Below are 14,120 nucleotides of genomic sequence, written 5' to 3'. Positions count from 1 at the left end.
GTTATACAAGCTGTACACTCAATACTTTACATTGTAGCAAAGTGTCATTTCTTCAGTGTTGTCACATGAAAAGATATAATAAAATATTTCCAAAAATGTGAGGGGTGTACTCACTTTTGTGAGATACTGTATGTAGACGTCTCCATGGCATTGTATTTGCATTAGCCTGAAGGACCAAGAGCGCCTGTTTGAGCACAAATCACTAACATTCCTCTCTTCTGGTTGACAGGAGACCGTGTATCGGCTGACGACAAAAGGTCTGATAGAAGGAGTCATATCGGGGTATAATGCCACAGTATTTGCCTATGGCCCCACCGGTGAGTCCTCAGATTCCGAGTAAGGAGGAGTAATGATGTGACTTTTTTCCCTTACTTTTCTAGCTATATTAATCTCTGAGCACTATGTAGGAGATCAGAAGTGTTACATTGTGTCCAGACTGCCTCCATGCTCAACCAGGCACCACTGAGGCCAAGCCGAGGGGTAGGCAGAAGAGGCGGCCGCTGTGGGCGCTTCGGTATGAGGGGGCATCAAAAGGGCAGGACCTGCATCCTATGTTGTTGCGGTAGTTCACCGCTCATGGAGGGAGGAATACTTTGGCCTTTTTTCCTTGGGTGCTAAATGACCTTGTCCTAACAGTCACTCAGCATCTCTGAACAACATTGTGTAGAGCTAGGCAAGGGCTGATGGATTTTAATTGTTTTTTCCCAAACAGTACAGTGACCGACCGACAGTCACCCAAGCCCCCAAGGCTCTGTTGTAGCTGGGACCTCAGTGGACATCAGCAAAAACCAGCAGAACTGCCTGTGGAACTTGTCCAGCCAGGCAAGAACCAGGGCTGCTCCAGACTCCAGCCTATTTATGATCTCCCCAGCCACCTACTGGACACACCTCCCAGGGATTGGCTGCAGCACAATAAATATTCAAGCTGCCCTTCCTTTACCTATCATTCCAGCATGCTACCTAAGGGGAAGGTACGGCTGCAAGCCGTACCAAGATCCTGTTTACAGAGTGATAGAAATTAACAGGATTAATAAAGGGGGAAGAGCTTAGCTAGTAGGTGGTGCTTAACCTCCTCCCGCCTGGCTTATTGTAATATGACGGCCGAGCAGGAGCCCTGTTATCCTGGGAGGACGTCATATGCAAGCTCCAGCATCTAGGGTAATGTTATGATATCGTTAAAGGGTTGTCAGGGTTAAAACAAGCGGCGCAGTCATATGTAAAGTGGTTGTTGTCTTCTGCCGATTCCCTGCATCTTCTGTTGCTACGGTAACAACACAGGAGCATCCACAGGGACCAGTATTTGAGCCAGAACCCTCCGGATGTGATACAATGCTTTGATCCTTCCTTTCCTTCCTCATTTTCTCCTCTCCTTTTCTTGCCTTTCCTTTCCTTTTCCTCTCCTTTCCTTTCGTTTCCCTTTCTTTCATTTTTACTTTCCTCCTCCTTTTTCCTTTTCTTCTAGTCTTTCTCCTCTCTCCTACCACTTTTCTTTCCTCCCTTCTATTAGACTGTGTTCTTTCCCTTTTCTTTCCCTTCCTTCCTCCTTCTTTTCTTTCTCTCTCTCCTCCCCCCCCCCCTTCCCCCTTTGTTTTAATTTTCTTTTTCATTCCTTCCTTCATCTCTATCCATGATTTTGTTTTTTATTATTTTTGCCACAAAAGGTAGTGTTTCACTCAAAATAATAATATGATCATTCCGAAAATAGATGTTCAAAGTATACAGGTTGTTGTAGCCAAAACTTTTTACAATTTTTTTGGATGAAATGATGAAGGATTAGAACTGATGTCAGCATTTACCTCCAATCAAACGTCCTGTTGGAGAGATTCCTTCCCTTCCTGTCTTGCAATAAGTTTGCCCCCAGGATAGGAGGTAAAGGCCCGTACACACGTGCAGATTGTCGGCTGAAAAGCTTCGGCCGACGAACGATCGGCCGATTTTCGGCTTGTTAGTATGATGCCGACAGCCGACAGCGCACTTTCGGCCGAAAAGAATCTGTTGTGCAAGCATTAAAATTTTTGTATGCCGACACCAGAACGGCCGATTGTTCGCAAGTCAATACAGAATTCGGCCGACAGACAGCAGATTTGCAAGACTGGGCATGCTCAGAAAAGAAAAAAGACAAGGAAAGTTAACCATCACATGACATCACTTCTGCAGTCGACTGTAGTCGGCGGACATAAATTTTTGTGCAGTCTTTTGCACTTTTCAACAGACACGACAGCCCGGGGACAAAAGACGGCCGATCATTCGGCCGACGATCGGTACGTGTGTACGGGGCTTCAGGAGAAATCTCTCTAAAGCTGGCCATACTCTGGGGAGGAACCAGACGAGATTTGTGGGTGACCCTGCCAGTCCCGATCCATTCAATAGAGTTGATTGACATTTGTTGAAGCAGCTTGCTGAAAACTTTTTGGCTGAACAGCAGCTGTAGTCCATCAAATTCAGACGCTGCTCGGGTATTCTGACAGCTGTCCGGGCTAAGCTGCAATGGGATATTCATCCACACTGTATGGCATGGATGAGGGAATCTGTGCAGGGATTCCCAAACTACGGCCCTCCAGTTGTTCAGGAACTACAATTCCCATCATGCCTAGTCATTTATGTGAATGTCAGAGTTTTACAATGCCTCGTGGGATGTGTAGTTCTGCAACAGCTGCTTATAGATGCACTATAATGATACTTTTTCTTTAATCAATAACTAATTTATTCTCCTGGATTTGATTGGCTCATGCTTAGCTGTCAGCATAATAATTAGCCGCACATTTTATTTATGTTTGTTTTTTTGTTTTTTTGTATGTAGATTAAGAATTCTGTGAGATTGCCGTGTGTTTAAATGTAACATAAAACCAGCAATTAAAGCTGCAGGCTTTATTCATAGTGCTTACTCATTGAGTAATAGGAAAGAATTAGGAGAAGGAATTGGTAATTGTGCAGCACGTAAACAGTCATTTTGGCCCTTTGTTCATTTTTACATTTCAGTGGCTTAAAGGGAAACTCCACAGTCCCCCTCTGCGCTTCAATATAACACTCTGGTTATTTAAAAAGGTTTTGCTGCAGGGTACCAGTGTGGGGGTCGGGCCCGGTTCCCTCACCCATTGCTGTACCATATATTGTGCATTGGTCATGTGACATTGCACCTCATGTGACCATGGGAAGGAGACACTGTGAGCTAACTCTGTTTAGAATTATATAACCTGCAAAACTTGGTATTTTAAGTAGAAGTAGATGTATCTGTAATGGGGGGGGGGGGGGTAGCCTTCTGCACAAGGGCCCTAATGCAATTGGGACTTCTGCAACAACAGTGTTGTATTTTTTTTGCAAGAGCCCAGTCATAACATTCCTGTCCTCTATGGGGTTCTGCTATTTGATGCTGTTTTGCACACGTGCGAGCAGGGGGATTTCAGATTGTCAGCAAAAGGTCTAACAGCTGACAAGGCATTATCTGTCTCTCATCACAGACTTAGGTCCATAGTCATCCTCTGACACTGAATAAAACAAGGTGTGTCAAGTAAAAAAAGCAAATATGAAACTTTAATAAGCAAGGGATGCATTTATAAAGGAGTAATGAATCTATATTTTTGATTAATTATTTTATTATTTATATATGAAGTGCATAGACTATATTTTCAAAAGTATTGGGACACCTCCATTTACACCAGGGATGTCCAAACTATGGCTCTCCAGCTGTTCAGGAACAACAATTCCCATGAGGCATTGTAAATCTCTGACATTCACTGACATAACTAGGCATGATGGGAATTGTAGTTCCATAACAGCCGGAGGGCCATAGTTTGGACACTACTGCTTTACACACACATGAACATTAATGGCATCCCAGTCTCCGTAGGGTTAAATATTGGGTTGTCCCACCCTTTGCAGCTTTAACAGCTTCAACTCTTCTGGGAAGGCTGACTACAAGGTTTAGGATAGGGAATGTTTGACCATTCTTCCAGAAGCACATTTGTGAGGTCAAGTACTGATTTTGGAGAGAAGACCTGGCTCGCAGTCTCCACTCTAATTCATCCCAAAGATGTTCTATCGGGTTGAGGTCAGGACTCTGTGCAGGCCAGTCAAGTTCCTCCACCCCAAACTCGCTCATCCATGTCCTTATGGACCTTGCTTTGTGGACTGGTCCAAATCATTTGGTGGAGGGGGGATTATGGTGTGGGGTTGTTTTTCATGGGTTGGGCTTGGCCCCTTAGTTCCAGGTGTCAGCATACCAAGACATTTTGGACAGTTTCATATTACCAACTTTGTGGGAGCAGTTTGGGGATTTCCTCTTCCTGTTCCAACGTGACTGCGCACCAGTACACAAAGCAAGGTCCATAAAGACATGGATGAGCGAGTTTGGGGTGGAGGAACTTGTTTTATTATTGTATATTTATAATTATGTTTATTTAGTATTTAGTACCGTGATCCTGTGAGATACATTTCGTTATATTGTTTGTCTTCACTTGTAGTGGAATGAGAAAAAAGTTTGACTTAACTTGACCACTTCCTGTGCTAGTTGAGCGTTTTATTGGTTTAAAATGAAAGATACCCCATTTGGCCACTAGATGGTGCTAAGCATTATAATATCTAGCCACCAGATGCAGTATTTTGCATTTTAAATTAATTACCAACATTTGACCACCAAAAAATTGCAATAAGCCTGGGTTTGGAAGAGGGGGTGTTTGCCCCACTCACCCCATTCACTGGAATGTACGTATTTTGAATTCTACGCATTTTTTTATAACCTATTTTTTACCTATAAATGTCTATAATTTTTAGTAATTTATGACTGCATAAAAAACTGTAATCTAAACTCAGTTGCAGTCAGAAATCTAGCCTGAACCCAGCATGTTAAATGCAATGCGCGTCCTGATTTACCTGTAGGATGCCAGGTGAGAGTTGCCCCAGCTTTAACTCTCTCCTAATTTTTAGTTGCTGACCACACCTCCAGTTTTAATTTTTTTTCCTAACATCCTTCTTGCTCTCTATTGCCCCCACAGGATGTGGAAAGACCTACACTATGCTGGGCACAGACCGAGAGCCGGGGATATACATAAGGACCCTGAATGACCTCTTCAAAGCCATCGAGGAGACCAGTGACGATATGGAGTATGAGGTCCTCATGTCTTATTTAGAGGTAAATGTCATGGATGGGGGAGATTAACAAAAATTGAAGGCAGGGGCTCCAAGCATGATGCACGGGCAACTAAATACTTAGGGCTTTTTCTAAATGTCTGCATGATTGGCTCCTGAAATGTTCTCCCCGTGTTATTTCCTTCCCCTGATACAGTATGTCACATTTTTAGCACATGGGGTGTCACCAAGACAGGAAATAAAGGGAATTGTACTGCAGGGGACACAGGTAGTAATTAAAGCTGGACAGTTTCTAACCCTCCTCCTCTTTACTAAAAATTTGTTACTCTTTGTCTCTCCAATCTCTCCTTCAATCACTTTTTAAGTGCCCAGGAATTGCAAATAGCATTGCAAGTAATCCCAGAAATAAAGCAATCTACTACTACCCATGAGTCACCAGAATTTAGTCCATTGTAAAGCCTGAACTTGGAAATTAATTCACAACTTTTATATAGTTTATTAAAAGGTCAAATTTATATATCTTAACCACTTAAGCCCCGGAAGATTTTACCTCGTTCCTGACCAGGGCCTATTTTGCGATTCGGCACTGCGTGAATTTAACGGACAATTGCGCGGTGTGCGATGCTGTACCTAAATTAATTTGACGTCCTTTTTTTCCCACAAACAGAGCTTTATTGGTGGTGGTATTTGATAACCTGTGCGATTTTTTGATCATGCGCTATAAACAAAAAAAAACGCGTCAATTTTGTAAAAATAACAATATTGTTCACATTTTTTTATATGAAATTCCCCAAAAAAAAAATGTAAAAATCAAAATTTTTTAACATTTTCGGCCAATTTGTTTTATGCTACATATGTTTGGTAAAAAAAATCCCAAAAAGCGTATTTTGATTGGTTTGCGCAAAAGTTATCGCGTTTAGTAACAAAGGGAAAGATTTTTGTCATTTTTGTTGTTTTTTTTTTTAACGAGTAATGGCGGCGATCTGAGATTTTTTTTTTGCGGGACTGCGACATTTCTGCGGACAGATCGGACCCTTGACTGACATTTTTTACACTTTTGGGGGTACCAGTGACATTACTGCAGTAATCAGTGCTATACATATGCACTGTTACTGTAAAAAATGACACTGGCAGTGAAGGAGTTAACTGAATTGGAGAGGGAGGGGTTAAGTGTGTCCTAGGGGCGTGTTTCTAACTGTGATTGGCTGTGGCTACTAGTGTAAGAACAGAGATCAACGGTCCTACATAGTAGAACCGTCTGATCTCCATTCTTACACAGGGAAGAATGACAGGCGGCTTTGTTTACATTAGCCGCCTGCCTTTCTTCCGGGGTGAACAGACGATCGCGAGTTCCCTGGCGGACATTGGGTCCGCCGGGCACATGCGTGGGGGGGGGGGTCCGTGACTGCGTGGGAGCGCACCTCCGGCGCCGCGCGCTCGCTCCCTAGAGCCTCACAGGCTAGCGACGTAGTACTACGTCGCTTTGCCTGTGAGGGGCTGACCGCCGCAGTAAATAGTCGTGCGGCGGTCGGCAAGCGGTTAAAGGGATTGTAAACCTCTGAAATGAAAAATGAGCAAAGCATTTCCCTCTATAGTGTGTACTTGCCTCAATCCAAAGCACTGAGTGTGGTTCCTATCTGCTCTCTCATTCCTCTGCTACCTGCACGAGTCTCTTCTGACAGGTTATACCGACAACACAAAGATGGCCCTGCCCCCCTCCAGCACACAGCAGGTGATTGACAGCTTCAGCTGTGCATGTTTCCCTATGAGACTCGGAGTTTGATTTACTAAAGGCAAATGGACTGTGCACTTTGCAAAGGGCAAGTCACTCCAGAGCTTAGTAAATGAGCAAAAGCTTTTCTGACTTCTATCATCCAATCATGTTCAAGCAAAAATTCAGTTTTTTTTATTTTCCTTGCATGTGATTGGGTATTCTTTGCAAAGTGAAACTTTGCAAGTATTAGCCTTAACACAAAAGGCTAGCTACAGCGCTATAAACTTATGATGTTTACAAAAACAGATAGTAGCTCACTTATCTAATAAATTAATATGTGCCCCAATTTACATCAGTGACTTTATGAATAATAAATTAATAAATGAATCAATAAATTAAATCAATAAATATAAGAAATCAAAGGATAAATAGTGACTGATCACATATAATAAAGTCCAAAATAAGTGACTGTTATGCCCAAAATGTTCAAATGTTAAAAGTCCTTTGTGCCAGTATATATCCAATAGGTTCAAAAGTGCAGGTGCTGAAACGTGGGTATCCATAAATTCTGTGACATCGATTTGTTTCACCGTGTTTGTGGGTAGATTAAATCACTTACCAGATCCAATGGGTCCTATATGCCTTATAGCATTAGGACCACTCGCGCTTAATTGCCCCCTGGGCTGGGATGGATTCCCCTTTAGATTCCTATGGACTGGTATCAGGCTCCTCCTCACACCAGGGTAAGAACCAGATAAATATGGAGGAAGGGAAAAAAGCTCCAGATGGTGTAGTATATTAAAGTTATTTATTACCCACCACAATGTGGGTTTTTAAAGCAGGTAAGTATACAAGTAAAAAGACGGTTGTCAGCGGTCAGCTGTGCGGGCTGCGCGTCCTCTCTGCAGAGTGGTGAGCGGTGCTTCCGGCTTGCATTCCACCTGACGTACCGTAATGACGCTATGCGTTCCAACCTAACGCGTTGCGTCACTTCCTGTGATGTTCTCTGAAGACGTCACAGGAAGTGACGAAACGTGTTAGATTGAAACGCATAGCGTCATTACGGTACGTCAGGTGGAACTCAAGCCGGAAGCGCCGCTCACCACTCTGCAGAGAGGACGCGCAGCCCGCACAGCTGACAACCGTCTTTTTACTTGTATACTTACCTGCTTTTAACCACTTTACCACTGCTCACTAGAGCTCTACTGCGGCAAAGCGGTTCGTTATCGTCTGGCGACGTAGACCTACGTCGCCAGACACTCCCCTTTCTCGGCGGCGCGCGAGCGCACCGCCGGAGGCTCGCTCCCGCTGTATTCAGTCACAGCGGGAGTTGGGCCAGGGGAGGAGTGGCGGTGATCACCGCCGCTCTTCCCCGATCGTCGGGGAATCGAGTCTGGAGATCCGCCCGCTTGTGTAAACAAAGCGGGCGGATCTCCTAAGTGACAGACAGGGTCAGATTGCAGGGTTCAGCATAGCTGAACATGCGATCTGTCCCTGTGTCACTCAGTCACCTCCCCCCACACACGTTAGTAAGCACCAGGCATACATTAACCCCTTGATCACCAATAAAAATTAACCCCTTCCCTGCCAGTGTAATTTTTACAGTAACAGTGCATATTTATAGCACTGATTACTGTAGTAATGTCACTGGTACCCCCAAAAGTGTCAAAAATGTCAGTGAAGGGTCCGATCTGTCCGCTGTAATGTCGCAGTCCCGCAAAAAAAAAAATCGCAGATCGCCGCCATTACTCGTTAAAAAAAACCACCAAAAATGACAGAAATCTTTCCCTTAGTTAGTAAACGCAATAACTTTTGCGCAAACCAATCAAAATACGCTTATTGCGATTTTTTTTATCAGAAATATGTAGCAGAAAACAAATTGGCCTAAAATGATAAAAAATTTTGATTTTTACATTTTTTGGGGGAATTTCATATAAAAAAATGTGAAAAATATTGTTATTTTTTCAAAATTGTCGCTTTTTTTGTTTATAGCGCAAAAAGTAAAAATCGCACAGGTGATCAAATACCACCAAAAGAAAGCTCTGTTTGTGGCAAAAAGGACATCAATTCTATTTGGGTACAGCGTCGCATGACCATGCAATTGTCAGTTAAAGTAACGCAGTGCTATATCGCAAGAAATGGCATGGTCATGAAGGGGGGTAAACCTTCCGGGGCTGAAGTGCTTAAACAGTCCACAGGTGGGTTTTATTGAAACAGGGCTATGTTTGTACAAGGAAGAAGTGACCAATGCTAGTGTAGCCAACTTGCCCTAAACAGAGTCCTCTATGTCAATGTAGTTATTGGCTGGGCTGTAGTTAGCTCAGGCTGATTGTATAGTTCTTCACCTTGTTTTTCCCTAAGCTTTAGTTGGACTTGGTATTTCTCACTGTCGCCAGTAGATGTCACTGGCCATAGTATGAGATTTTACAAACAAAACTAAGTTATGAATATGTATATTTTCTTCAGCCAATCCAGTAGGAGGTTTATGCCGCTGGTGCATGCTGGAGGAGGATATAAATAGTTAGAAACAGGCCAGTGGCTCGTTCTCTTCCTCTGGGCTGAGGCCTAGGGAAGTGCTGCTGGATAGAGGATTGGATGGAGGTCTGCTTTGGGGCCTAACATGTGCTGACGTGGTCCTGAAGCTGTCCTACCTGGTCTGGAAGACCTGAGTGACACCAAATTTACTTTTTTCACCTTCGCCACCCTCTAGTTGTATTTCATGATTTGGACACAACCGCCAATGTTAAAGCCATACTCTGCTTTTCCATAGACCAGGGCTCTTTTTTACCCACCCGGCTCCTAAGACACTTAAGGATGGGTACGTTGTACTCAGCTGAATGTTCTCTATCAGAAGGACGCGCTGTACATATGCTGTGACCCGCGGATCGGATTTATCTTGATAAGCACACACGCCTATAGCTTTCCCTCCTGCCAGCTCTCCTCTTGTTTCTCCAGAAGACCTGATAACATTTACAGTTTGCTTGGCTGCAACATCCTGGTAAGTGGGGCAGATAATCGCCATGACGACGGCTGGAGTCGGGCTTTGCAGCCGTATCTCTTCTGTTACGCCGTCATCGTTGGTTCGTTATGGCCTGTGCAATATTTGCTCACAACGCGCTCTGGAGCAACTGAGCCGGAAAACAGGGAGCCGGGGAAAGAAATCAGAGTAAAATGAGAATAGAAGTAAACACATATCAGGTCGTGTTACCGCCACGGCGATGCCGCTTACCTGTTCTCTGCCGTCTGAGTGTCCCCGGCCATGATACAGAATCCCTTAGAAGTCTGATCCCATTCCACAGATAAAGAGCCGGCTTTTTCCTTTTTAAAGGACAAGCAGCTGTTCAAGTGAACCTGTATTAGAAACAAAGAACATTGATCTGTTGATTTGTCTTTAAAAGGGCAGGTGCTGGGACTGCCAACTTCATCCCACCCTCCTCATCCTGTCCTCCTCATCCCATTCGCTTCATTCTGTCCTCCTCATCCTGTCCTCCTCATCCAGTCCTCCTCATCCCATACTCCTCATCCCATTCTCCTCATCCTGTCCTCTTCATCCCACCCTCCTCATCCCGTCCTCCTCATCCCCTCCTCTTCATCCCATCCTCCTCATCCCACCCTCCTCATCCCATCCTCCTCATCCAATCCTCCTCATCCAGTCCTCCTCATCCCATCCTCCTCATCCTGTCCTCTTCATCCCGTCCTCTTCACCCGGTCCTCCTCATACCATGTTCCTCATCCTGTCCTCTTCATTCTGTCCTCTTCATCCAGTCCTCCTCATACCATGTTCCTCATCCTGTCCGCTTCATTCTGTCCTCGTCATCCAGTCCTCCTCATCCCGTCCTCTTCATCCCGTCCTCTTCATCCTGACCTCTTCATCCTGTTCTCCTCATCCCATCCTCCGCATCCTGTCCTCTTCATCCGGTCCTCCTCATACCATGTTCCCCATCCCGTCTGCTTTATTCTGTCCTCTTCGTCCAGTCCTCCTCATCCTGTCCTCTTCATCCAGTCCTCCTTATCCCATACTCCTCATCCCATTCTCCTCATCCTCTCCTCTTCGTCCCATCCTCTTCATCCCGTCCTCTTCATCCAGTCTTCCTCATCCTGTCCTCCTCATCCCATCCTCTTCATCCAGTTCTCTTCATCCAGTCCTCTTCATCACGTTTTCTTCATCCAGTCTTCTTTATGCCATCCTCTCATTCTCTTCATCCCATCCTCTTCATCTCGTCCTCTTCATCCCGTCCTCCTCATCCCATCCTCCTCATCCGGTCCTCTTCTTCCGGTCCTCTTTATTCGTTCTTCCTTATCCCGTTCACCTCATCCTACCCTCTTTATCTGGTCCACCTCATCCTGCCCTCCTCATCCCGTCTTCTTCATCCTGTCCTCTTGATCTTGTCCTGCTCATCAAGTCTTGATCATTTTGTCCTGCCAATCTGGTTCCCCTCATCCTGTCCTCCTCTTCCCACCCTTTTCATCCCATCCTCTTCATCTGGTCCTCTTCATCCCATCCTCCTCCTCTCGTCCTCCTCAACCCATCCTGCTCATCCTGTCCTCTTCCTTTGGTCCTGCTCATCTGATCCTCCTCATCCTGTCCTCCCTATTCTGTCCTCCCTATCCTGTCCTCCACATCCTGTCCTCCTCAACCCATCCTCCTCATCCTGTCCTCTTCATCCTGTCCTCTTCATCCCATCCTCCTCCTCTCGTCCTCCTCAACCCATCCTGATCATCCTGTCCTCTTCCTTTGGTCCTGCTCATCTGATCCTCCTCATCCTGTCCTCCCTATCCTTTCCTCCACATCCTGTCCTCCTCAACCCATCCTCCTCATCCTGTCCTCTTCATCTGGTCCTGCTCATCTGATCCTTCTCATCCTGTCCTCCTCTTCCCTTCCTCCTCATCCCCTATCCTTCCCATCCCCTCAGGGTGTTGTCCATTGAAACGTATAAAAAAAAAAAAAAAACTCTTCCATTTTTAATTTATATCTTATTTTTGACATTATCACTGGGTCTCTGTGCTTCTCTATGCAATGCAGGCCGACCATGGCTGGTGGGAGGGGCTGGTAGGGGCCTTTACATAGCTTCCTGGAAACATCACAGCACCTTGCCTCGGTACTCCTCTTGAGCCCTCAGTCCTGATGCAAGCAATGGGAGGAGTTATGCAAATATTGAAATGCCTTTATGGGTGGAAGTCTGGAGTAGTGGGTGATCCTAGGCAGACTGTATCTGCATGCAGACCGCCCTAGGAACATGTGATCCTGAGCCTCCATGATTGAAGGAACTGAAATCCAATGCATGGAAGGGATGAGCCAGAGAAGGTCAGGCTAGGATGGGAGGACTAGATGATGCTGGAGATCCTCCAGTCAGGAAATGGGGCGGGGTCTGACCTGTTGAGCTTCTAATGCATTTTGTGAGAAGCTCACAGTGTGCAGTGAAATCAGAGTAAGCCATTTCAGTCCAGGAGAGGAGCCGATACAACTGTGCAAGACTGAAAGGGAGGCTGGGGTTCCACTTGAACTCCGGCACCATCACTTAGATAGCTGGGTGATAGCAGATTTCCTCCAGTTCAGTGTTTGCCTTCAGTTGTGTTGGATAGTACGCCTCCTGCTGTCTCCACTTATTTAAATCTTCTTCTCTTCAACATACAGATCTACAATGAAATGATCCGGGATCTACTGAACCCATCACTGGGCTACCTGGACCTGCGAGAGGACTCAAAGGGCGTCATCCAAGTAGCCGGTATTACCGAGGTGTCCACCATTAATGCTAAAGAGGTAAAATATTATACACCAACCTTCCCCAACCCAGAGCAACCCTGCAAATAATTTCCAAGTAACAGGGAACCTAAAACTGATTCATTGGTGAACAGTAAACAAATGCCACTTACATTGGTGGTCAGTGGGAAGAATGCTCCTTACATTGGTGATTAGAGGGAAGAATGCTCCTTACATTGGTGATCAGTGGGAAGAATGCTCCTTACATTGGTGGTCAGTGGGAAGAATGTCCCTTACATTGGTGGTCAGTGGGAAGAATGTCCCTTACATTAGAGGTCAGTGGGAAGAATGTTCCTTACATTGGAGGTCAGTGGGAAGAATGCTCCTTACATTGGAGGTCAGTGGGAAGAATGCTCCTTACATTGGTGATCAGTGGGAAGAATGCTCCTTACATTGGTGGTCAGTGGGAAGAATGTTCCTTACATTGGTGGTCAGTGGGAAGAATGTTCCTTACATTGGTGATCAGTGGGAAGAATGTTCCTTACATTGGAGGTCAGTGGGAAGAATGTTCCTTACATTGGTGGCCAGTGGGAAGAATGCTCCTTACATTGGTGGTCAGTGGGAATAATGCTCCCCCTACAGGTGGCTAAAAAGACCATTGATATCATGCAACTGACTCTGCCAAGTGGGGTTGACACAGATCTATGCAGATACCATCAAATTGGAATTTATTCAGCCAGAGTCCAGGAAAACATCTGGAGGAACTCCGGATGAGAATGACTTTTATACACTATTGTAAGGTTGTTCTATTATCCAATGACATGAGCGGAGTGACATTTTTTCCTCGGTTGGACAAGTTCTGACTCCTCCCTCTTTTCATAGATCATGCACCTGCTGATGAAAGGTAACAAGCAGAGGACCCAGGAACCTACGGCAGCCAATAAAACCTCATCCCGGTCACACGCCATCCTCCAAGTCACCGTTAGACAGAAAAATCGCATCAAGAACATCACTCAGGAGGTACGGATGGGAAGGCTGTTCATGATAGACCTGGCCGGATCAGAGAGGGCTTCCCAGGTACTGTAATATTATTATTATTATTATTATTATTATTATTATTATTATTATTATTATTAATATTATTATTATTATTGTTATTATTATTATTCTAATTCTTATTCTTTTTCTTCTTTATTATTACTATTATTTTTACTATTATTAATATTTATAAACATTATTATTATTATTATTTTTACTTGTATTATTAATATGTATAAACATTATTATTATTATTATTATTATTAATAATAATAATAATAATAATATTATTTTTAATATTATTATTAATATTTATAAACATTATTATTATTATTAATAATAATATTATTATTACTATTATTTTTAATATTATTATTAATATTTATAAACATTATTATTAATATTATTATTATCATTACTATTATTATTATTTACATCTCCACAAATCTGTTCTGCCAGCCATTCATCCCAAAATCCTACTTTTCCCAGTTTGAGAAATAGTAAATCCTATTTTTTTGCCGATGGGTTGCTTTAAAACACATAAATTCATGCAAATGAATCATTTGGATTGGACTTGGTATC

The 14,120-nt window shown here is 44.0% G+C and overlaps 1 protein-coding gene across 2 annotated transcripts in view; it reads left to right on the top strand.

Moving 5' to 3' along the window:
• Nucleotides 1–14,120, top strand: part of KIF19 (kinesin family member 19) — a 96,756-nt gene that overhangs the window by 41,218 nt on the left and 41,418 nt on the right. The window contains exons 4-7 of one of the 2 annotated variants that reach the window (XM_082271798.1): nucleotides 230–317; nucleotides 4,992–5,128; nucleotides 12,435–12,560; nucleotides 13,383–13,577. In XM_082271798.1, the coding sequence (XP_082127924.1) occupies nucleotides 230–317; nucleotides 4,992–5,128; nucleotides 12,435–12,560; nucleotides 13,383–13,577 (546 nt within the window). The remainder of the gene's footprint in view (nucleotides 1–229; nucleotides 318–4,991; nucleotides 5,129–12,434; nucleotides 12,561–13,382; nucleotides 13,578–14,120) is intronic. The other variant, XM_082271799.1, reaches the window with a different exon arrangement.

Source organism: Pelophylax lessonae (genome assembly GCF_965119305.1).
Source record: "Pelophylax lessonae genome assembly, chromosome: 11".
Lineage (NCBI taxonomy): Eukaryota > Metazoa > Chordata > Amphibia > Anura > Ranidae > Pelophylax > Pelophylax lessonae.
The sequence above is the reverse complement of the archived record's forward strand: the minus strand, read 5'-3'. Positions and strand labels throughout refer to the sequence as shown.